Raw genomic sequence first — 25155 nt, 5'->3', positions numbered from 1 at the left:
AGCAGGCACTCGCTCTCACAGGTGCCAGCTCCGTGCCATCATGAAACTTGTGTTGTTTACCAATGAGATGACTAATGATCCAAAAATAAAGTGACTATAAAAAATAATACAGTAATAGGCAAACAGGTAATATAAACATGAAATATGCTTGTTGCTGTATTATTGTAAGCCTAGATGTTTTTTTTTGTTTGTTTTTTTTTTTTGTTTTTTTAAGCAATGTAAAAATAATAATATGGTACTTATAATACACTCCATAAACCTGATGAGTCTTTGATTTGACTTGATTTTATAAATATGAACATACAAAAATAGAAGTATTGTATGCCTATTATAACGTGCTCTCTGTAACGTGGGTCTGTGCTGGAACGTAGCTTAGACGTGGAAAGCATGAACAGGCAGACGAAGACGATGTGAACCCAAGTGCAGTTTATTCCTTATATACGTGGTAAATCCAGAAACATGAAACCAAACAGACGTGACTTGACACTAAACACTAACATGAGCATGAGCATGAGCATGGACTTGACTTGACCACGCCAACACAAACAAACATTCACATTCAATACCTGACCCAGACACAATGGAAACATGAGAATTTAATACATGAACATAGGAAACATAAACCAATGAACAGAACTCTAAACAAGATAAGACAATGAGCATAAACCAATGACATGATAGAACCAATAACAAGATTATGAACCCATGGGAAACAGACACAAAGAACATGAGGGAAACAGGATGATCACATGACTTGACATGGCAGGGAAACAGGAAATAACATGACATGGAACTACTTTTCAAAATAAAAGACAAACACCAAACATGAACATGAACACATCTAGAGGTGACACCTATTAACAATGTAAGATAAAAGTTATTTCAAATGTCTTAACCCATACAGAAATCAGACATATAGCAATTAACATATATGTAAAACTGTAGTCCATTTACTTGGGCATATATGTAGGCTACATAGCCTATTCAAATTAGATTATAATAAAGTATGATTTTGGAAAATATGTTACATGTTGTCCTCTCCCCAATTCAGACTTGGGTTGTTTTGTTATCATTCTCTTTGTCACCATTTATTTTATGTTATTACTTCTTTTCTTTTTAATAAATTATACTCTGAGCAAGATATTCAGCATATAGTCTCCCTTATTGTTGTGGCCCTGAGATGGCACTCTGCCTTCTCATTTCAAAAGTCCACCACATGCCACTGATGTGCAGTTCATGGTATTATTAAATTATTAAATGTTTTATTTTTAAGAATATTTTTGTTAAATATGTAGGCCTATGATAAACAATTTTGGTACTGTGTTTTAAGTCCAAAGTATGTGGGTCCTGAAGCACAACAAGTTTTTAGAACCACTTAAATTGTCGATCAATTTCATGTAAAGTCATTTCAAATATTTGTTCATCTAGTATTCAAGCTTAATCAAAAGATGCTGTTTTGAGCCTTATAAGTGAAACATATCAGATCGAGAGAAATTCAACATGCAATTCACATCGAAAGAACATTTTCTGAATCTACAGTATAATGTATGTCAACTGATGATCTCAAGGGCAACCAGGCAGTTCAACTTTAATCATTAATCGGTCACAAATCCAGGAATCGCCTTACCTTATATCCAACTCATCACAAAAGGTTTCGATCACTACATACGATATGAGTCAGCAGGGTATTCCCTAACCGCAACCCATCCTGTGTGATACTCAATACTATCTGATAAGTAAGGTAAGTCAAAATGTGTGAATCTTTTTAATTTAATTTCTGGATGATTTTTTTTTTTCAGTTAAGAAGAACCCATACATATCCTGGTGGTGCCCTGAGGTGGTACACAACATGAATCTGGACATTTAATACAGGCCTGCTAAAAATATTGCCATTTTAAACTGGTATATTTAATTTTTTATTTCTTATTTATGATCTTTATACAGTTTTAACACTAGTTTACTCAAAATGTGAGTTCACAGTGCCCAAACAAATGCCAGCACTAACAAACACCAAACCGAAACAGTTGTTGTGTTTTTTGTTGGAGTGTGTTTAACCCTGTTAGTGTTAATTGGGGCAGTGTGAACCTGCCTTAAAGAAATAGTTCACCCAAAAACCAACCAGCACCATAGTCGCCATATTTGGTCGCTGCAAATGGGAGTAGACATATTATTCGACAGGAGAGTGAGTGGTCTGTTCAACACACGAAGCGATCATACAGCTTCAGAACACTTGGAATTTATTGCACGAGTCATATTGACTACTTTTATGTTGGTTTCATGGTGTTTTTGTCCTTTTTGGAGCTTAATTGCACAGAGTCACCTTTCATTTTCCTTATCTTCCAAAAAAACATCATGTGTAGATTCTTCAAATGTTTCTTTTTGTGTTCGAAAGAAAAAAAAACCATATGGGTTTGTAACGGCATTAGGGAGAGTGAAAAATCATGGAATTTTAACTTTTTTTTTTTTTAGGTAAACTAACCCTTTAAGACTTGTGCGTAGCAGGCTGCACTGATTAGAGTCTGCTCATCAAAATTTTATTCGTTGTACTAAATAGAGATCAGCAAAAAAGCAATCTGAAAAAAAAGGCAAGATATTATTCAGTTTGTACTCAAATTCTGTAAGCATCATCTAGATGTTAAATATCCTGAAGGCAACAGTGGACCTGAAAACTTTGAGAAACATTGCTCTAGACTAGAGAGCCTTAAGTAAGAGTTACACACTAAGAACATTTGCATGTTCATGTGAGTTGGATCATTCACACGAGCTACTGACTCATTTGATAAACGTGGACATTGATTGGAATTGTGCTGTCCAAGGTCCTGAAGCCAGTGGGAACACAATCGGAGATAAGCTTGGGGGGAGAGATTTTAGTGCATCTTCCTGTAATATCTCTGTAATATCTGATTATATGTGCTGTAGTTTGCCTGTTTATGTGTAGGGCTACAGTATGTTTGTATTGGTAGTATGATGTTCAATTAATAAGCTATAATACAGTATACTCTATCACATTTAGTTTAGAAAATGGAGAATATATCAGGATATGTATGTTACTTATGATTTCTTTCTTCTAATATGTCAACATAAAAAAATGGCTTTTAATCTGTAGAGCCTTAACTTCTGTAGACCGTACCACCCAGTAAAAAACTGGTGAAGCTTAGTCAGCAAAGGAAGAATGCATGAGCGTGCAAATTGCTAAGCAACTTTAATGTGCAAAACAAAGCTCACAGCTGCTCCATAAATACAACTTTGAAGCTATTTCTCTTTTACCACAGAACCCCATTAAAAGAGGCACCCTGAGTTAGTTAGCCTAATCTAATAACATATCAATATCTGCATGTAATATATGCTTACAAAAGCACAATTTGTTCACAAAACATTGCATTCCATACCAAGCCCATCAACACACCAGTTTCCTAAAATCTGACGGCCACAGAAATGTGTCATGGTAATGTATGCGCCCAATTAGCTGTAAATGGACCGACACTGATACGTGGCTGCATGGATAGAATAAACTATTCAACTGTCTTGAAACAAAAACTTTAGACAATCTGACAAGCTGCAACACTACATGGCTATTATTTTATTCTGTAACTTGAAACCCTTATTTTTACACGTGAACAATAGAGGCCAAAAAGAAAGATAAAAAAAAACTCAACTTCAGCAAAGCAGAGCTTTCATGTTATATACATTAGGGAACATAAAGCCAGTGTGAGCACATGGCAAAGTTGGCAAAGTGTCCTGACATTTTTATGGTACCCCAGGCGTGCCAAGTACTGAGAAAAGTAATTGCTGGAGTAAAACTTTGAGAGACAGAACAAAGTTTGCTGTGTTAGCATTTGGAATGAGACTGTCTAGTAAAATTTAAAAATAAGAATCAATAGTAAAAGTGTGAGCCAAAACTGTAACTTGCCTTTATGAGTAGGCTAATCATTGTACTGTATGCAAGTACATTGGCCCCAAAAAGTATTTAGAAACTTTTGGACACACTTAAAAATGTTTGAATTTTATTGCATTATTTACAAAACATACAAAACATACATTTTTGCAATTAATTGTAACCAACTATATATATTCATAAAGTATTCAGACCCCTTCATTTTTTTCACATTTTATTATGTTGCAGCCTTGTGCTATAATGCTTATATATATATATATATATATATATATATATATATATATACAGGTGCTGGTCATATAATTAGAATATCATCAAAAAGTTGATTTATTTCACTAATTCCATTCAAAAAGTGAAACTTGTATATTATATTCATTCATTACACACAGACTGATATATTTCAAATGTTTATTTCTTTGAATTTTGATGATTATAACTGACAACTACGGAAAATCCCAAATTCAGTATCTCAGAAAATTAGAATATTACTTAAGACCAATACAAAGAAAGGATTTTTAGAAATCTTGGCCAACTGAGAAGTATGAACATGAAAAGTATGAGCATGTACAGCACTCAATACTTAGTTGGGGCTCCTTTTGCCTGAATTACTGCAGCAATGCAGCGTGGCATGGAGTCGATCAGTCTGTGGCACTGCTCAGGTGTTATGAGAGCCCAGGTTGCTCTGATAGTGGCCTTCAGCTCTTCTGCATTGTTGGGTCTGGCATATCGCATCTTCCTCTTCACAATACCCCATAGATTTTCTATGGGGTTAAGGTCAGGCGAGTTTGCTGGCCAATTAAGAACAGGGATACCATGGTCCTTAAACCAGATACTGGTTGCTTTGGCACTGTGTGCAGGTGCCAAGTCCTGTTGGAAAATGAAATCTACATCTCCATAAAGTTGGTCAGCAGCAGGAAGCATGAAGTGCTCTAAAACTTCCTGGTATACGGCTGCGTTGACCTTGGACCTCAGAAAACACAGTGGACCAACACCAGCAGATGACATGGCACCCCAAACCATCACTGACTGTGGAAACTTTACACTGGACCTCAAGCAACGTGGATTGTGTGCCTCTCCTCTCTTCCTCCAGACTCTGGGACCCTGATTTTCAAAGGAAATGCAAAATTTACTTTCATCAGAGAACATAACTTTGGACCATTCAGCAGCAGTCCAGTCCTTTTTGTCTGTAGCCCAGGCGAGACGCTTCAGACGCTGTCTGTTGTTCAAGAGTGGCTTGACACAAGGAATGCGACAGCTGAAACCCATGTCTTGCATACGTCTGTGCGTAGTGGTTCTTGAAGCACTGACTCCAGCTGCAGTCCACTCTTTGTGAATCTCCCCCACATTTTTGAATGGGTTTTGTTTCACAATCCTCTCCAGTGTGCGGTTATCCCTATTGCTTGTACACTTTTTTCTACCACATCTTTTCCTTCCCTTCGCCTCTCTATTAATGTGCTTGGACACAGAGCTCTGTGAACAGCCAGCCTCTTTTGCAATGACCTTTTGTGTCTTGCCCTCCTTGTGCAATGTGTCAATGGTCGTCTTTTGGACAACTGTCAAGTCAGCAGTCTTCCCCATGGTTGTGTAGCATACAGAACTAGACTGAGAGACCATTTAAAGGCCTTTGCAGGTGTTTTGAGTTAATTAGCTGATTAGAGTGTGGCACCAGGTGTCTTCAATATTGAACCTTTTCACGATATTCTAATTTTCTGAGATACTGAATTTGGGATTTTCCTTAGTTGTCAGTTACAATCATCAAAATTAAAAGAAATAAACATTTGAAATATATCAGTCTGTGTGTAATGAATGAATATAATATACAAGTTTCACTTTTTGAATGGAATTAGTGAAATAAATCAACTTTTTGATGATATTCTAATTATATGACCAGCACCTGTATATATATATATATATATATATAAAAACATTCACATCAATCTACACTCCGTCCTTCAGATGAGACATTAAATCGAGGTCCTGACTCTCTGTGGTCATTAAAAATTCCAGGGCACATCTCGTAAAGAGTAGGGGTGTAACCCCTTTGTCCTGGCCAAATTCCACCCATTGGCCCTTCTCAATCATGGCTTCCTAAAAATCCCCATCTATTAACTGGCTCTATAACTCTACTCTCTCCTTTCCACCAATAGCTGGTGTGTGGTGAGCGTACTGGCACACTATGGCTGCCGTCGCATCATCCAGGTGGATGCTGCACACTGGTGGTGGTTGAGGAGAGTCCCCTGTTCACTGTGTAAAGTGCTTTGAGTGTAGTGTCAGAAAAGCGCTATATAAATGTAACGTTCATTAATTCATTTACACCCCATAATGAAAAAGCAAAAAACAGATTTTTGATAACTTTGAAAATGTATTAAAAAGAAAAAAACTGAAATATCACATTGATATAAGTATTCAGACCCTTTGCTATGACACTTGAAATTTAGCTCAGGTGCATCCCATTTCTCTGGATCATCTTTGAGATGCTTCTACACTTTAATTGGAGCCCACCTGTGGCAAATTCAATTGACTGGACATGATTTGGAAAGGCAAACCCCTGTCTATATAAGGTCTCACAGCTGAAAATGCATATCAGAGCAAAAACCTATATATATATATATATATATATATATATATATATACACACACACACACACACACACTGATTAATTAAAACTACCTGCCTAATATAGTGTAGGTCCCCCTCGTGCCCCCAAAACAGCGGCAACCCTCATCTCAGAATAGCATTCTGAGATGCTATTCTTCTCACCACAATTGTACAGAGTGGTTATCTGAGTTACCGTAGACTTTGTCAGTTCATGAAAATCCCAGGAGATCAGCAGTTACAGAAATACTCAAACCAGCCCATCTGGCACCAACAATCATGCGTGGCATGTCCAAATCATTGAGCTCACATTTTTTCCCCATTTTGATGGTTGATGTGAACATTAACTGAAGCTCCTGACCCGTATCTGCATGATTTTATGCACTGCAGCCACATGATTGGCTGATTAGATAATTGCATGGATGATTGTTGGTGCCAGATGGGCTGGTTTGAGGATTTCTGTAACTGCTGATCTCCTGGGATTTGCACACACAACAGTCTCTAGAATTTACTCAGAATGGTGCCAAAAACAAAAAATATCCAGTGAGTTGCAGTTCTGTGGACAGAAATGCCTTGTTGATGAGAGAGGTCAATAGAGAATGGCCAGACTGGTTCGAACTGACAAAGTCTACAGTAACTCAGATAACTGCTTTGTTCAACTGAGGTGAGAAGAATATCATCTCAGAATACTGTTCTGAGATGCGGGTTGGCGCTGTTTGGTGGCACAAGGGGGATCTACACAGTATTAGGCAGGTGGTTTTAATGTTGTTGCTGATCGGTGTATATATACTCAGGAGCCACTGTATGCACTGTATTTACACTATAGTTAAGTTGTTATAGGTACAGAACTATCTATTATGAAGTTTCTCAGACAAATGTATCAATATGCTGCCATAGTTTCCAGTATGTGTCCATTTTCATCACCCTTGTATTTTCATAAACCACAATTAATTAAATGTTATGCTGTGCACAACCACAATGAATTAAATGTAGTGCTGTGCACTAACACTGTGAGGTCCTCTCAAATTAATCTGTTAACTTCAGTTAGACTTGAGAAATACACAATGAAACACAGTTTCGTTTCCCCTAGTCCTGTTCTCTCAGCAACAGGGTCCAAGCAAATTTATAGTCCAAATATCTGCACAAATGGGTGGATATTATTTTAACAATGACTATGGACATTGTCTCCCACAGCTAGCATAATTCACCCGTCTGCTTGACAATACCACAAAGAAAGGAAAGAGCTAACATTTACTTTAGCTGTCACATCCAGAGAGGAGCCAGTTGACGCTGGGAACTGCCTGCACTAACTCTTTGTCGAGGCTATACGAAAATAGAGTTGAATCATATGTAAACTATGAATGCCTGTGTGAATGCCTCAAAAGGTGAAACATTTGGAATTAAATCCATTGTGAAACTCTATAGCACTATAAGTAAAATCTGCATTCAAATTGTTTTGATTAGCATTATAGAAACACAAACATGTTATAAAGTTAGTTTTCATTGCATTGACACTCTTAGACTTAAGTGGGCTCAGATGTCCTTTTGGTCCATTTTAGTTGTGACCATGTTTCAGGCCACTGTATGACTAGAATGCTTTATTAATAAAAATATTAATTCTTATTATTATTTGTCATTTCCTTTGTATGGTTACCTGTGACAACCAAAAACATTTAAAATGTCACAAATGTGAATACAAGTAAACCTGCCATGCTTTTGGTTCATAATGCATGTTATAAGCCAAACCTCAGTGATCACAGATGATCTAAATCCAGTTCACTTTAAAGAGCGAGCATTAACATGTAAGCCAAAGTTCTTGCAAACTGCTCTCAGAACCCTGAAACAAACCTATATCAGCGTTGGTGGAGGTGACCACTTCACATTATATAATTGAATGGAAATGTGTGTTTTATTTAGAAAAGTATCTTTATTAGTAAGATTGTATAAATAAACATAATAAAAACAGAACTTTTGCTAACATATGAAAAAAAATCTTAAGACTTCAGGAAACAATATATTCTGCTTTCATTTGCACACAGAATTGTCAGATCAATTATACTTAAATACAAAGTTTCTTTAGTGAGAAACTAATCCATTTAAAAGAATATTCCGGGTTCAATACAAGTTAAGCTCAATCGACAGCATTTGAGGCACTTACAATGTTAGTGAATGGTGGAAGTGCAATGGAAGTGAATTTTTTTTACGTTAAAATACTCACTGTTTCAAACTTATAGCCACAAGACAAAGGATATGCATGTAAAAATGATTTTAGTGACAATGTAACGTCAACAAACCCTAAAATGACTGTAAAAATTACAATTTAAACAACTTTACAACTCAAATAATGCATGAGTTTTAACAGAAGAATGAATGCAAGTGCTTTTATAAAATTATAAGCTTCAAATTTCTGCCTTTAAACTCTCCAAAAATTGGCCACATTCCCTTTCATTGTAAGTGCCTCACTGTAACCTCTATTTTTGCTTCTTTTTTTTTTTAAAGAAAAGCAGGGACGAAATGAAATACATTTTTGTGGTAATCAACATTATGCCACAAATGCTGTCGACTGAGCTTGCACTGAACCCGGAATATTCCTTTAAGCTTTAAAACAGGAGCCCTGTGCTTGGAAAAAAGCGCATCTATAACTGACCAAAGGTCAATGCCCTTCATCCGAAAAACTCTTAAAGAATGGAGTAAAGGCAATTATACAATTATATACACTGTACAAAACTTTACACTAGACAGAACATTCAACAAATGTTCTATCATAGAAAATAAATAAATACACTTAGTGCATTAATGAAAACAAAAACTCTTAAATTAGAGCGTACCAAACTCAGTCTGGTTCCACGCATTGCTTAAAAAATGTTGGTTAACACACCAAATCAATGACAGTCCAGCTGTCTTGATTTTTGTTCCATGTTTGTATGATTTATTCAAAACACCATTGAAAACTGACATACTGTGTAATGGGGAGCTGTAGATAAACAGTGACATTTTTCAATCAGTACATAATCTTTATGAGAGCCATGAAGTGCCAACCCATATTATTTACTCTTTTCAAAATTCCTTGCATTACATGGATTCTGCATAATAAGTACTCCGAAGTCTCAATTCAGTGGTCAATTGTAAATCTACCACACAAAATGCCTAAATGAGGGGAGACCAGGCAGAGGCTGTATTTACCAAAGTCCATACAGTTTTTTTTTTTTTAATGCTACTGAAGCATTTTAACATTACACCAATGAGTGTTAATTTGGATAGTTTCTTTTTGTCTTATGTTTTATGTTCTTTTTCACGTTCAGTGCAAATGTAAAACTAGGGATGCACCGATACCATTTTTTAAGGCTGTACTTTTTGGTACACGCTGATAAATATACCATACTTTTAGCAGCACTGTCTTTTTTTTAGGTACAGTATAGTGAGAATGATTATTAGTGATGGGCAAATATGTGTTCTTCAATGCCTATGCTGATAACTAGAGCGGGGTGCCAATATAATGGTGACATATACAAAGGCCCAAAAAGTATTTAGTGATACCAATTATTCTAATCAAATGATTATAAAAAGTGAAGTTAGTTCTGAGAACATATCCAGCATTATTTGTTTGTAGATGCCAATTGTTTTGATATGTTGGTAACACTTTACAATAAGATTCCATTTGTTAACATTAGTTAATGCAATACTGACTAACATTAACAAACTATGAACAATTGCACTTTTATGAACTAACATTAACAAAGATGAAAAAATACTTTAAGAATTATATTGGTCATTGTTAGTTCATGATACCTAAAGCATTTACTAATGTTAACAAATGTAACCTGATTATAAAGTGCTACAGATAACTGATGCAATGACATTAATACAGCTGAAAGCATGGCTTAAGTGTCCAAATATTTTGGGGGGCCACTGCACATATTCCACTGTATAGGCTAATATAATTTCACTATAGCAATTGAGATGTCCATACATGCTGAAATGAAAAAAATGTACACAGTATTTACTCAAAAATTCAATATCTAACAAGTTGTGCAGCGCAGTTGTAGTTTTGGAACTGACAGAAGGGTTATCGGCCGTGCCAAAAATCTCAAAATGGGTAAATATAGGCCTAGCCAAAATATCTATCAATACTGATGATTAAGGACAGTGTGTTTATGATGTTTTGAGTAAATAGCTGAGTACTAAAGCATAAAAAATCTAAATACATTCTTGATTCATGTACAATGAATTGGGCAGAGAACTAAGCGAGCAGGGACACAGAGTGGTGTCGGAAAGTCTGTGTATTTTTTTTTTTTTAATTACTTGATTCACAATGTGACTGTCATTTTTTGGACTAATTTGGGCACTGATATATCTCCATACTGTTGGCATTTGTGTTCATCTGCTGTTATTCCTTTGCATGGCAACATTTATGCAACGGATGTGGTGCATGCACATATGATATCTAATGTTTGTATCAGAGCATTTTAAGAGTGACATAAATCCAAAATGGACCCTCTCTACTTCTGTAACCCACTTTTCACAGTCCAATCAATTCTCCAATGGACAGAACCAAGGCCCACCCTACATTGTTGGCATTGAATATCTTGTTTCACTTGGAAACGTGACCAATTGTGGAAGTAAAATGGGTTGCGAATGGCATTGGACAGATACCAGTATCGGTATGGGTGCACCCCTACAAAAACCACTGTAGTATTTTGACTGGATGGAAACATATAAAACCTATTAAATGCACTCAAGACCTTCAATGGCATGACTGATTAGTTATGAGTTATTATGTCTAATGTATTCTTAAATGACGTACAATGTAATCAATATTGAACAAAAATTCAAAAGTCAGTGATCAATAACAGAAGTGCTCAGTGGTTCATGTTCACTTTTAAAAAGTTTGTAAGGTTGTCAAATGTACATAAACATGTTCAGTAGCAAAAACAAAGTCAATCGCTTATCTTAAAAGTACCAAAATATGTCCCCTCAGCTTCTCGATCCAGAAGCCATGAATTGGATACGTTGACAAAGAGACCATCACCCTTATTTAACTGGATACCTCTGCCCTGCTCCACACAGTACATGTTGTAGCTCTTGGTATTCCACTGCAACGTGCCACCGCTTTTTGTAAGCAGAATCGGTCTGATTGTAGACTGGGTTTGCTTCTCGTGGTAAATGTATTGTACCAACTGCACATTGCTGACATCCTCTTTGTCCAAGTCGTGTACCTCAGAATATCGAAAGCAGGTCTTGGCATATACATAATAATAGCCAGGCTCATCCACTAGGATTCGCCCATTACGGTATGTAATCTTCTTCAGCGTCCCTTGATTTACTTCCCAGTGAATGGTTATAGCACTTGGATCTTCTGCAAAAGCACCAGTCGCATGGTCAGAATTCACTGGTATAATATAAATAAATGGGTATATCTTATCTTAAAGTGCTGCAAATTAGCTAGTAGCTAGAAGCATATATATAGAGCATCTGATGCTCAAACCTTGTGTAGCAATGTTATTCTGTATTGTCCCTGTCAAATAAACCAACAAATAAATAAAGAGTTTGTCCAAAAAATTTAATTCTTTCATCATTTATTCACCCTCATATGGTTCAAAACTTGACTTTCTGATTATTTTCTTTCATCTGTTGAGCACAAATGACCTCAGTCACAATTTACTTTAATTGCATCTTTTTTCCAAATTGTAAAATAAAAGTGAATGGTGACTGATGCTAACATTCTGCCTGACATCTCACTTTTGTGCTCCACATAAACAACATGTGAGTAAATGATGAAACTTTTCATTATTTGGGCGAATCCAAAATATTTTTAGGAAATTATATATCTTATAAATAGAAATATAAAATATATATTTCTAAGACTATGCCATTATATCATATTTTAAGAGGAGACTCTGTTTGCACTTGTTCTACAATAAAAAAAATTTTTTTAAAAAACATATGCTTACTGCTTGAATAGTCACTGGTTGTCCTGATAGGAAGATGAGCCGATGGCATGCGTGTTTCCTTTTTTCGGCATCTATCCTTCTTCTCCTTCATACTTTTGAGAGGATCTGCTATTAATGTTTCACTGTGCATTTCCTTACAAAACACAAACAAACACGTACAAGTTCAATCAATTTCTGTCAATGGATCTTGATTCCATTATTCACAATGCACAGCACTCAATGGTCATGCAGGCTCCAATACGAAAGCAAATATACAGTGCATCCGGAAAGTATTCACAGCGCTTCACTTTTTCCACATTTTGTTATGTTACAGCCTTATTCCAAAATGGATTAAATTCATTATTTTCCTCAAAATTCTACAAACAATACCCCATAATGACAACGTGAAAGAAGTTTGTATGAAATCTTTGCAAATTTATAAAAAAAATAGAATAAAAAAATAAATAAATAAATAAAAAAATCACATGTACATAAGTATTCACAGCCTTCACTCAATACTTTGTTGAAGCACCTTTGGCACCAATTACAGCCTCAAGTCTTTTGAGTATGATGCTACAAGCTTGGCACACCTATTTTTGGGCAGTTTCTCCCATTCTTCTTTGCAGGACCTCTCAAGATCCATCAGGTTGGATGGGGAGCGTCAGAGCACAGCCATTTTCAGATCTCTCCAGAGATGTTCAATCGGGTTCAAGTCTGGGCTCTGGCTGGGCCACTCAAGGACATTCACAGAGTTGTCCCGGAGCCACTCCTTTGTTATCTTGGCTGTGTGCTTAGGGTCGTTGTCCTGTTGGAAGATGAACCTTCGCCCCAGTCTGAGGTCCAGAGCGCTCTGGAGCAGGTTTTCATCAAAGATGTCTCTGTACATTGCTGCATTCATCTTTCCCTCGATCCTGACTTGTCTCCCAGTTCCTGCTGCTGAAAAACATCCCCACAGCATGATGCTGCCACCACCATGCTTCACTGTAGGGATGGTACTGGCCAGGTGATGAGTTGTGCCTGGTTTCCTCCAGACATGACGCTTGTCATTCAGGCCAAAGAGTTCAATCTTTGTTTCATCAGACCATAGAATTTTGTTTCCCATGGTCTGAGTGCCCTTCAGGTGCCTTTTGGCAAACTCCAGGTGGGCTGTCATGTGCCTTTTACTGAGGAGTGGCTTCCGTCTGGCCACTCTACCATACAGGCCTGATTGGTGGAGTGCTGCAGAGATGGTTGTTCTTCTGGAAGGTTCTCCTCTCTCCACAGAGAAACGCTGGAGCTCTGTCAGAGTGACCATCGGGTTCTTGGTCACCTCCCTGACTAAGGCCCTTCTCCCCTGATCGCTCAGTTTGGCCAGGCGGCCAGCTCTAGGAAGAGTCCTGGTGGTTCCAAACTTCTTCCGTTTACGGATGATGGAGGCCACTGTGCTCATTGGGACCTTCAATGCTGCAGAAATTTTTCTGTACCCTTCCCCAGATCTGTGCCTCGATACAATCCTGTCTCGGAGGTCTACAGACAATTCCTTGGACTTCATGGCTTGGTTTGTGCTCTGACATGCACTGTTAACTGTGGGACCTTATATAGACAGGTGTGTGCCTTTCCAAATCATGTCCAATCAACTGAATTTACTACAGGTGGACTCCAATCAAGTTGTAGAAACATCAAGGATGATCAGTGGAAACAGGATGCACCTGAGCTCAATTTTGAGTGTCATGGCAAAGGCTGTGAATACTTATGTACATGTGATTTTTTTTTTTTTTTTTTTTGGTTTTTTATTTTTAATAAATTTGCAAAGATTTCAAACAAACTTCTTTCACGTTGTCATTATGGGGTATTGTTTGTAGAATTTTGAGGAAAATAATGAATTTAATCCATTCTGGAATAAGGCTGTAACATAACAAAATGTGGAAAAAGTGAAGCGCTGTGAATACTTTCCAGATGCACTGTATGTGCACACTAAGCACTGACTGGATCTAACATCATATTGACACAGTCATGGAAGAAATTACGGAGTTCAAAAATGAATCCCAGAATGGCACAAGCTGATAGGTTCTTTGAACTTCTTATCTGTTAGCCAGTCAGCTCGCTCACATGTGATATGTCAAGCCAGTCGACTCACAAGGTGTAAGCTGATAGGTTCTTTGACGTGTAATCGGGTAGCCAATCAACTTGCGTACTCTCTCTTTGCCTAACATTTAAATTTGTTCAATTAGCAAGTAGCCGGTTTCACTGCGGCACACTGCAAGCACACATTGTTTTTTTCTAAGAAACCCACCTCCACCCCAGCTCTAATTGTCTAGATCTGCTACATGGGGATTATATTTATGTCTAATTATGCAGCAGCATGTCATACAAGCTTGATGCAGCATGTCCTGTGTTTTTCTAACTGTACAGCAGCAGCATGTCCACATGCCAACTCCGCATGTCTGTGTATTTTCCAGGAGTAGCAAGTCTCCGTTCTTGCTCTGCAACAACAGATCTAATCTGCTAAGACCATTATCCTATCAATATGGCATACAAGTTTCCAGGCACAAGCAATGCCACAGAAATAGAAACCTAGCGTAAATGTCGCTCGTCATTTGACGTGGCTTGTTAGTACAAAACCTCATATTTACATAGAGGAGCTCTTGTCGCTTTTTGTGTTGTGCCTGGTAGGGGTGGGCGATATACCGGTAGACATGATAAATTGGTAGAAATTTGCCAACCGGTATACGTTTTGGATCATCGTCTCTATAGCGGTAATGGAAAATTGTCTCAAGAGAAATGTGTATAGCACATAACACGTACACATTACACATTCTGTCGGATAAAAGGAGGAAGGCGGTGCGATTGCTCAATTCATTTGAATGAGAAGATAAGAGGATATTAAGGAAAAAGTGTGTTCTCCATGGTGTGGAATTGGTTTGGCTTTAGAAAACACGATACAGAGCAGAAAACAGCGATTTGCAAGATTTGCACATTGTGTATGTTGATATCAATGTGCTCGTATATATATCAGTGGTCAGGCCTTCACGTGAGACTGATAGAAATAATGAAACGCAGTTTTTCCACTGACAGCTGCACGTGTCATTAGATGAAAGGCTCGTCTAGAATGCGAGAAAAAAAATGACACTGAATCTGCTTCTGCAGCATGAAATTTCGCTTGAGCCACCGTCAAAGCAAATTCAATGACATTCATCCCACGCTCCAAACACGCCTCCCATCCAAACAGGCGCAGCTGTGTTTTGTGCGAGTGTTGTGCACGCAGTCTGAAACAGGCAAGTCATCTCAACATCATAGCCTAACAAACATGAAAATACATTGCACACACAGATTTTCGGTAAAACAGTCACATTTTTTATGTATTTACATGATTTTTGTTTTTAGGTAATAAACTTAACATTTTCCACATATCTGCTAGGGTCAACTATCTTCTCATTATCGAGCGTAAAAAGTTCATGCAAGTAACAGAATTCAGGCTTTTGGTTAATGTTACATAGAACTGGGTCTCATGATTCTGCCAATATGTGCTTTGGTTGTTATTAACCTCCAAAGTTACAGAAAGTTGCCTTAAGCCACAGTTTTCGTATGAGAACAATGTGCCAAAGTCATGTACAGGAAATATGATGGCAATTCATTTTTATGCAGAATTTCGAAAAGAAAAAAACGATGAGGTTATGTATATGTAAACAAGGAAATAAGAATTAAATAAAAATTATTTTCCCATGAACAACAAAAATGTGTTAATATACACTATTTGCTTTGTGTGTGATTCTCTGCAGTTTGATCTGCTTAGTTATGAGTGCATTTTATCTACTCCTCAAGCTATTTATAAACAAATAAACTGTTCAATCTCTGCTGATATATGCAAATTGTAAGGTGTTTTAAAAATAGTGCCAACAATCCAGTAAATCAGGAAAACACAGACTTATTGAATACAATTCCTTCAACTGTGTGCAACCTAATCTGATCTGTAGTCGAATATATCATCATTTTATGTTTTATACCACAAAGACACTTATGTAAGTGGTGGTGCTTTAGGGCCACAAGCAAAAATATGCTTGTGAAATGAGCAAAATATCTAAATTATAGGCTATAATATATCAAGCTACATGTATTAGATAGATGACTGCCATTAAAAAGCAAACACTTTCTATGGGGCCTTGAGTAAAAAAAAGATAATACTTAGGTTCTGAATGTTGTTCACATGCACTGACCTTAAAGGGATAGTTCACCCAAAAATGAAAATTCTCACATTTACTCACCCTCATGCCAGATGTGTGACTTTCTTTCTTCTGCTGAACAAGCATGAAGATTTTTAGAAGAGTATCTCAGCCATGTTGGTCTATTCAATGCAAGTGAATGGTGGCCAGAACTCTGAAGGTCCAAAAAACACATAAAGACAGCATAAATGAAATCCACAAGACTCCAGTGGTTTAATCCATGTTTTCAAAAGCGATATGATAGGTGTGGGTGAGAAACAGACCAATATTTATGTCCTTTTTTACTATGAATGTTGACCTTTGACCAGCCTCGACCATTAGGTGGTGATATGCACAAATAATGTGAATTGTTAAAAAACAAAAGAAGAAGAATGTGGAAGTGCAAGTGAAAGATTTATAGTAAAATTTTTTAAAAAAAAATAAAATAAAATATTAAATATTGATCCGTTTCTAACCCACACCTGTCATATCGCTTCTGAAGACATGGATTAAACCACTAGTGTCATATAGATTACTTTTATGTTGCCCTTATGTGGATTTTGGAGCTTAAAAATGTTGGCACCCATTCACTTGCATTGTATGGACATACAGAGGTGAAATCTTCTTCTAAAAATCTTTATTTGTGTTCGCAGAAGAAAGTCATACACATCTGGGATGGCATCAGGGTGAGTAAATGAGACAATTTTCATTTTTGGTTAAACTATCCCTTTAAGGGTTTTGGTAGACCACAAACAAAGTAAAGGCCAGTATATACAAGCTCTCATACTGGACGGCATTTGAGCAATAAAAACGATAGTAGGGTCTTGGCAAATCTTTAAACACACGCTTTTCTCACGTTTACATTTCCAAGGAAATAAGCTGTCCCAGAGTAAAAACAGTACACTTATCATGACCTGGCAAAGCAAGCTGTCATAGAAACGCTTCATAAATCCCAGATCGTGGCTAGGAAATTTGAACAGTAAGCACTATAGCCATATTGTAACAACTGGGCCCCCGCTCCCTAAATGGGCAGAATGGCTAATGTAAATACTCTTTTCATAAGAATTAAAGACCTCATAAAATGGCTTGACGAGTGCAAATCATTAAAGTTTTCTTTTCTGTGTTGACATTTCATATTGAAACAGGAAGTTGATCCTGATTTTACTTCTTTTGGAACATTTTTCATTGGCTGGGTAAAATAATAGTGAATGATAATACAGCTGAGATTTGGCACAATCTCTAATCACAGATTCTGATTATAACTGAGACAAATCTTTTTCCAAACTGCAGCCAAACATATTTCCCAAACCCTGTAATTCCATTGAGTTATGAGGACAATACACTAAGCACAGACCTTCTTAATTTCTTAAGAACTAATGACGTGCATCCACACAGACCATATATAGACTTCCAGCAGGTCATTTGTAACTTTATAGCCAGTGGCCATGATACATTGCTAAATATCCATACTGGATTCCTGACAAAGAACAGTTTATGGTCTTTGATGGACCTTTTTACAAGCTAAATTAAACCACCATGGTTAAGGAAATGTTTACAACAGCCACGGTATTCTGTGGTGTCTTTATGCTTGTCTTTAAACAAAATATGTGAAAATTGGAATGCAAAGCCTATATTTAACAATTGAACTTTGGTATCATAAAAAACAAGCACATTCTGTCTATCCAGTAAACAATTTTTTTTCAATCATTCTCAAGACACTGGAAATACACAAGCAGTTTCCTGGTTTGTGCTAACAGCAAGAAATGTCACGCTTCTAAGCACTTGGAATGTCGACTGACATACAAATTAGCCTGAAGGTTGATCACTTAAAGGTAAATATCACACTGAAAAACATTTTCACTTTTCCCTCCTTCACAAGTATCACTGAAAAGCAAAAGTTTTACTGTCAAACAAGTCAAATGATAAGGTCTAATCATTACCTTTTGCATCTTTTAAAAAGCATGTAAATTAAAGGTGCACTCAGTAATTTTTTATTTAGGACGCCCTAAACTTATACTGAAAAGAGCAATAGTTTTCGGTTACCGATGGCATTGTAGAAATGCACTATTTGCAGTCAGCAATGATTAATTTATTCCCTGGGACAAAAATGTCCAATAACATGGGGGTTAACAAAATAAAGTGAGTATTATTTGGCTGGCCATGTGCTCTCAACATGGTGCCCTTCAGATGTCCAGACTTAAACAGTGCTGCAGGCAAATTTCCAAAACATAGAATGGCAGGGGAACAGTGGTTTATATTCATGAGGAAAGCGATACCTGATTGGACTAATCAATAATAATCAACAGGAAAGCACTCCCTGAATGGTTGGAGGAATTATAACCCAATCCTAACCCTACCCCTAAACCTAACCAGCTAGGTAGTGCTTTTTTCTTATAAATATGAAACAAAAAAAAAAAATGTCCCCCAGCATCCTACGTTTCAGTAATCCGTGCGCTGCTATCACAAACAAATTAAGCAATGAGTGCATTTACATGCACGTTCTTTCGACGATTATGTTTAATAAGCCGACAACGTGTGTGGTCATGTAAAATGCATTAAACGACATTTCTTTATCGGTGTAACGTCATAAATGGCGTAAGAATAAACTGATCGACACGGGTAGATTTTTGCCCTTTACGCTGATTTCACGTTGGATGTAAACACCTTAACCACCATTCTTACCGGCTTATCCAATGTGCATACGTGTTGTGCGCATGCCTCTTTGCGGTTTGATGTTAAAAGCAGAGAATAACGTGATTATTTCAAATGTCATGTAAACGTGGATTTCTAGCTTTGTCTGATTTTTTGAATAAGCTAATTTTTGGGAGTAATCAGCGTATTGGTGTGCATCACAATGTTTTGACAGCACCACCGTGTTTACACTTTGGGATTTTCGACTTTAACACTGAATAAATTACACATTTCAGAACATTTATGCAACTGATGTCCTGTGTTCAACCCCAAGTGCACAAACATCATAAAAACAGGCCCATCTTTTGAAGTTGATTATCTTACCTCACTGGGACTCTGCTGGGCTGAGGCAAGGTCGACCTGTAAAAAAAACAAGAAACACAGCCAAATTACACAGCTGCATCCAGCTGGCTTTTAAATTGCTATTCACTAACAAGTACCACTGTATGCTTCTTTAATGAAATAACGGGAAATCATCCTTTACAATATGTAATTTAATTGTGCTTTACACAATGAAAGATCAAAAGGAATTAAAGATGCACTTTAAAGCCATTTGGATATGAACTTAGATGTTTAGCAAGAACAGGGCAACTCATGCAACATATCAGAAGGTGGAACATCCTGGTTATTCACTTTAGCTATGTTTCAACCAATTCCAGAAAGTTCTAAACGCATTTTTCCTGTTATTATTCCATCAATCTGATTTCTGGAAACTGAATAAACAATTCAGTCTTAAATTGTAATCGCCATAAAAAATTGCGTAAAGCACTCATCTAAAACTATGACAGGTGCAGGCACGTTATGATGTAATACGATACACTGCAGGAAAAAAAAAATCTTCCTGTGAAAAAAAGAAACAACAGATGGAATCTGTTGAAGTGTGTGATATAGACGTCTTGCAAGTGAATTCCATTTCCTATAGGCTAAAGGGAATGAAGAAGCTTTTCACGAAAGTCAGGCGTTTTATTATATATGGTTTGGTTAAGTCCAGGATTTTCTTTCTGCATCCATTTCTGAAGACAACACAAAAGTCTTGCGCCAAACAGACATTTATCTTTTTCGCTCTCTTGCATCTGTTTCTTTGGCTCTCCACCAGCACACAAGAAGCCTCCAACATACTGTACACTGCTGTGTTTGGGCCAAAGCCTCACAAAACAAGATGTCATAATATCCTGCACAGCATAGGAACTACAGGAGAGAGAGAGAGAGAAAGAGATCTGGGCATGACAACATGTGAGGGCGTTTCTCAGCATCCCATTCTCCCAGCTCTGCCAAACATTTAAGTATGAGAACACCAGATAAGCAAATGAAATCAGGTGAACAGCAAACAATCTTGCCAATGAAAAAGCCCTTCTTTTTGTAGCAACTATACTGCCAGGAAAAAGTTTAGACACACATTTGACTGAATTTGTTTCTCATGATCATGAAACATTTTGATGCAAAGGGTTGTACAGTAAATGCTGGAAATGTATTTATAGACACATTCAATTGTGCCTACACGCCATTTATTTTCTTACCTTTTTATTAATTTATTTTAAATGAATACGTTAGACTGGACAGTGTCGGAAAAGCAGCCAACAAGTGTCCAGCAAACATGTGAACTTTTTAAAAGCATCCCAGGTGAAGCTGGTTGACAGCATTCTTAGTGTGCACTGTGCAGAGCTATAATTTAGACAGAGTAAGTACTTTGAAGAAGTTAAAACCACATTTGTCTAATGTGTCTTTTCTCCACATTTCTGGAAAACATTTATGGAAAACAGAGAAATGGAAAAGTGGTACTTCACCCACAACATTCATAAAGATCAACTTTGCCAACAACCAACATCTCCAAGATCAGCAGCCATATGAAGAGCTAGAATGACACTACATATGTATTTCCAGAGATAACACCTAGAGCACAATCTTAAAAACAAAAAGTTAATATTTAGCTAATCAAAGAACAGTAACAAGTGTCTACTCTGCGACATCAAGAAGAAACGCGGAGGCGTTGAAATGATCTACTCACGAGACAACACTGTTGTCGTTTAGCGTGCAAGGGGGCTGGGGTTCGAATCCCACACAGAAATACAACTTTTTTTTTTTTTAATAAGTCCAGGAAATTTTCAACTGCTCAGCCAGTGATCACCATGCATTTTAAGTATATGGAAAAGATCGACTTCATAGCTATTTCTTTTCTTCCATGGTTAAAAGATTCGACAGAGCAAATGTAGACACCGGAGGATTTTCCCCACAGCGTTTAAGACAACCACTTTCTACCTGCAGCAACCTTGCAATTACTAAAGACACCAATAAACTGCATTCAAAATGGTTCTGCGAGCGCGCGCTCCACATCTGATTTTGAAAAGCGTTTGAACAGCAGCAGCGCGTCTCAGAAACTTTGAACAGTGTCGCAAACGCTTGACATTCACAACACGCAACCATGCAATCAAAGAGTGACAAAACTGAGCAAAACTTCCGATTTCTGTACTTAAGTTACGAAAATTACATGAAACGTTTTGTACTTAAAGATCAGATCTATATCACATGTTATGAAGTAAAAGGCGATTGTTTTCCCCTTTTGCTTCCATGCAGTGCAAGTTTGTTTTCCCGAGTTTCTTACCTCTCGGAGATAACCGGTTAAGTGCAACAAAATTGCTACACTCGACACGACCTGCAGCAGTCCCATGACAGCGAGCGTGGCGTATATGAGCGCTCTGTGAGTGGAGCCCGTGTGCGAGACGCGCGCCGGAGCTTCTTCCATATCGATATGATTCCGCAGGTACGCGCGATAATCATTAGCTGCCATGAGCGCTCGATCGCTGCACAGGTCTGTTCTCAGTGGGAGGACTTGAGAAATGATCAAGGATTCATATAAACATGTGGGTGGGCAATACAGTTGGCTTTGGAGACAGCCAATCAGACAATAGACAGAGATGATCTATCTTTTTTTTTATTTTTTCATGCTTCCTTTTCTTTCTTTCCTTTTTTTTCATTCAGTTCAGTTCTGAACAGGTTGCTGGAGTAGGTTGTTTTATTGCTGTCTAAAGAGATTACCACATGATGACTACAATAACTTTGAAATGCCTGTCCTTCCTGCTCATAAATGTTTTGATTAGATCAAGTTTTAGGATATCATTTTTTTTTCTGCACAATATAAAACACTCAAAATGTTATGTGTTTGAGATTTAAGGGATATGTTCCTAACACCAGTAAGAGTTACGATGACTAGTGTGTAATTATAAAGATCTTGAACTTTAAACTCATTACAATTGTGTGTTGATAATTGCTAATACTTCCTGAAGTGAAATAATATTGTTGGCTCCTAATGTAATACTGAGACATCATAAAACAGTGGCTGTCTCAAAACCTAGTAAGCTGCCTACCTAGACACATGCCTAGTGAGCTGTCTAACTAGTCAGCACTTTTGGGTGTCATATCTACTGCAGTAAGCTGCACACCTAGACAGATAAAAACTAGTGAGCTGCCTACAGAAACAACATTCTTGGGTGTTCTACCCGGTGAGCTGTCTAACTAGACAGATAAAAACCTAGTGAGCTGCCAACAGAAACAGCATTCTTGGGTGTTATACCCAGTGATCTGCCTACCTAGACAGCATTTGTGGTGTCATACCTAGTGACCTGCATACCCAGACACAAATCTTAGTGAGCTCTCTAACTAATCAGCATTTTTGGGTGTCATATCTAATGAGCTGCCTACCTAGACAGACAGAAAACCTAGTGAGCTGCCTCTAGCATTTTTGGGTGTTATACCCAGTGTGGTGCCTACTTAGCATTTTTGTGTGTCATATCTACTGCAGTAAACTGCCTAACTAGACAGATAGATACATAGCAAGCTGCCTACAGATGCAGCATTTTTGTATGTTATACTCACTGAGCTGTTTACCAAGATAGCATTTTTTGGTGTCATCTCTAGTGACCTGCGTTCCCAGACAAAAATCCTAGACAGCTGCCTAACTAGTCAGCATTTTTGGGAGTCATGTCAAGTGAGCTGCCTAACTAGACAGACAGAAACCTAGTGAGTTGCCTACAGAACCAGCATTTTTGGCTGTTTTGCCCAGTGTGCTGCCTACCTAGACAGCATTTTTGGTGTCATATCTTGTGACCTGTATACCCATACACAAATCCTAGTGAGGTGCCTAACAAGTCACTGTTTTTGGGTGTCATGTGAGCTGCCTACCTAGACAGATAAACACTTAGTGAGCTGCCTACAGGAACAGCATTTTGGATGTTAAACATACAGTATTGAGCTGCCTACCTAGACAGATAAAAACCTAGTGAATTAACTACAGAAACAGCATTTTTGGGTGTCGTATGTAGTTAGCTGCTCACCTAGACCAATGGAAACCTAGTAAGCTGGCTACAGAAACAGCATTTTTGGGTGTTATACATAGTGAGCTGCCTACCTAGATAGCATTTTTGAGTGTCACACCTAGTGAGCAGCCAATATAGACAGAAAAACAAACCTAGTGAGCTGCCTATCTGGACAGCATTTAAGGGGTCATACCTAATGAGCTGCTTACCTAGACAACATTTTGGGTGTCATATCTAGTGAGCTACATTCCTAACCAGACCCATAACCTAGTGAGCTGCCTTCTTAGACAGCTTTTGTCATATAGTAAGCCCTCTATATTGACAGCATTTTGGGATATTCTCTGTATTGTCATACCTTCCTAGAAAGAGGGAAAAAAACAACCTAGTGAGCTGAGCTTCCTACCTAGGGCATCATGCAGTATGCATATTCCAAAAATGTTGTCTAAGAAGGCAGCTCATTAGTGCTGCTAAAACACACTTTTTGGTTCCTATACAATCCGTACTGCATCAAACAGCTCAATACTGAGTGCAGTATTCACAACTGAAAAACAGATTTTTCAAATGACACTCAGTTTGTAGATATCCGGTATCCATTCCTGAAGAGGACGAGTGATTCACTGAATGTTTATGCTAACTTTTAAACAAACTGAAAGTCCTCTTGTTTTTGCCAAGTTGAATTGATGTCACAAAGAACAGCTTACAAAACTAAAAATGTGGCTTTTCAATGCTGAAAAACTGTTTTTGAAATTATTTTAGGCAGTTACAATGGAGAAAACGTGAGTTTGTGAAATGTTAGAGAATCAATGATGTCAACACAGTTCATGTGCAGAGCTTGGCTTTTCTCCCATTCAGGCAGTCTGCAGCGGTGAAAACTTAGAGCAATGCTCTACCACTAGATCCGTTTTTTTCAGAACCACAATTATCACTCTCTGCCACACTGAATTTTGAGTGACTTCTGTGCAACTTGTGTCCGCTTGCAGTGTTTTGGGAAAGCAGATTCCTGCGGAAGACCATCAAGTCACCTGCATTCTCGTTCCAAAATTAGGGCAAGGCCAGACAAGCCTGATTCAAGCACCCTCCGTGACCTTGTGAACTTGGCTGGCCTTGCAGCGGCTGTCATCCCACAGCACGCCACATTCACTCAAGAGTCATTAATATACCGTGAGAACTCGTTTTGCCATGGGTTTCTCGTTCCTTCAGCAATTTTCCACAAAATGCAGGCGCTGGGGCTGCGGCAGGAAGGTTTGGGTGGTATTTATACCCTTTTGTTTTGCCATGTGAGCTGTTCTTGCCCAAGCCAGAAGGTAGTTGAATAAGCCGAACCCAGCACTCCATCAGAGTATGACAGACGGCCAAAACCAGGCAGTGTTGAAAGCAAACCAGCCAAAACCACTGGCAGGCACTTTTCCTCTATGCTGAGCAGGCCTCAGGAGGTTATTAATAGTTCTCCTGTAAGCGTGGTACTGTACACACAGGATGAGAGCGAGCACCACGCCAGAATCCTTCCCATGTTTCACAGACTGTGGAGTCACCGTGAGGATGTTTTTTTCTGCCT

The 25155-nt window shown here is 37.9% G+C and overlaps 1 protein-coding gene across 1 annotated transcript; it reads right to left on the bottom strand.

Annotated features, from left to right (window-relative positions):
• Positions 1 to 8903: 8903 nt before the first annotated feature.
• Positions 8904 to 25155, bottom strand: LOC127448567 (tumor necrosis factor ligand superfamily member 11-like). Its single transcript, XM_051711205.1, has 4 exons — positions 21890 to 25155; positions 19615 to 19650; positions 12443 to 12575; positions 8904 to 11847 (listed from the first exon to the last, which is right to left on the bottom strand). Exons 1-4 carry the CDS (start codon positions 22073 to 22075, stop codon positions 11429 to 11431), a joined length of 774 nt encoding a protein of 257 aa, XP_051567165.1. The 5' UTR covers positions 22076 to 25155; the 3' UTR covers positions 8904 to 11428.

This window comes from Myxocyprinus asiaticus, chromosome 11, assembly GCF_019703515.2.
Source record: "Myxocyprinus asiaticus isolate MX2 ecotype Aquarium Trade chromosome 11, UBuf_Myxa_2, whole genome shotgun sequence".
Taxonomy (NCBI): domain Eukaryota; kingdom Metazoa; phylum Chordata; class Actinopteri; order Cypriniformes; family Catostomidae; genus Myxocyprinus; species Myxocyprinus asiaticus.
The sequence above is the reverse complement of the archived record's forward strand: the minus strand, read 5'-3'. Positions and strand labels throughout refer to the sequence as shown.

Excerpts from the sequence above, each read along its gene's own strand:
- LOC127448567 (XM_051711205.1), bottom strand. The coding sequence starts at position 22,075 with ATGGCAGCTAATGATTATCGCGCGTACCTGCGGAATCATATCGATATG. Across the intron at positions 19,651-21,889 it reads TAACCGGTTATCTCCGAGAG|GTCGACCTTGCCTCAGCCCA; the intron begins GTAAGAAACTCG and ends TTTTTTTTACAG. Across the intron at positions 12,576-19,614 it reads CCCAGCAGAGTCCCAGTGAG|GAAATGCACAGTGAAACATT; the intron begins GTAAGATAATCA and ends GTGTTTTGTAAG.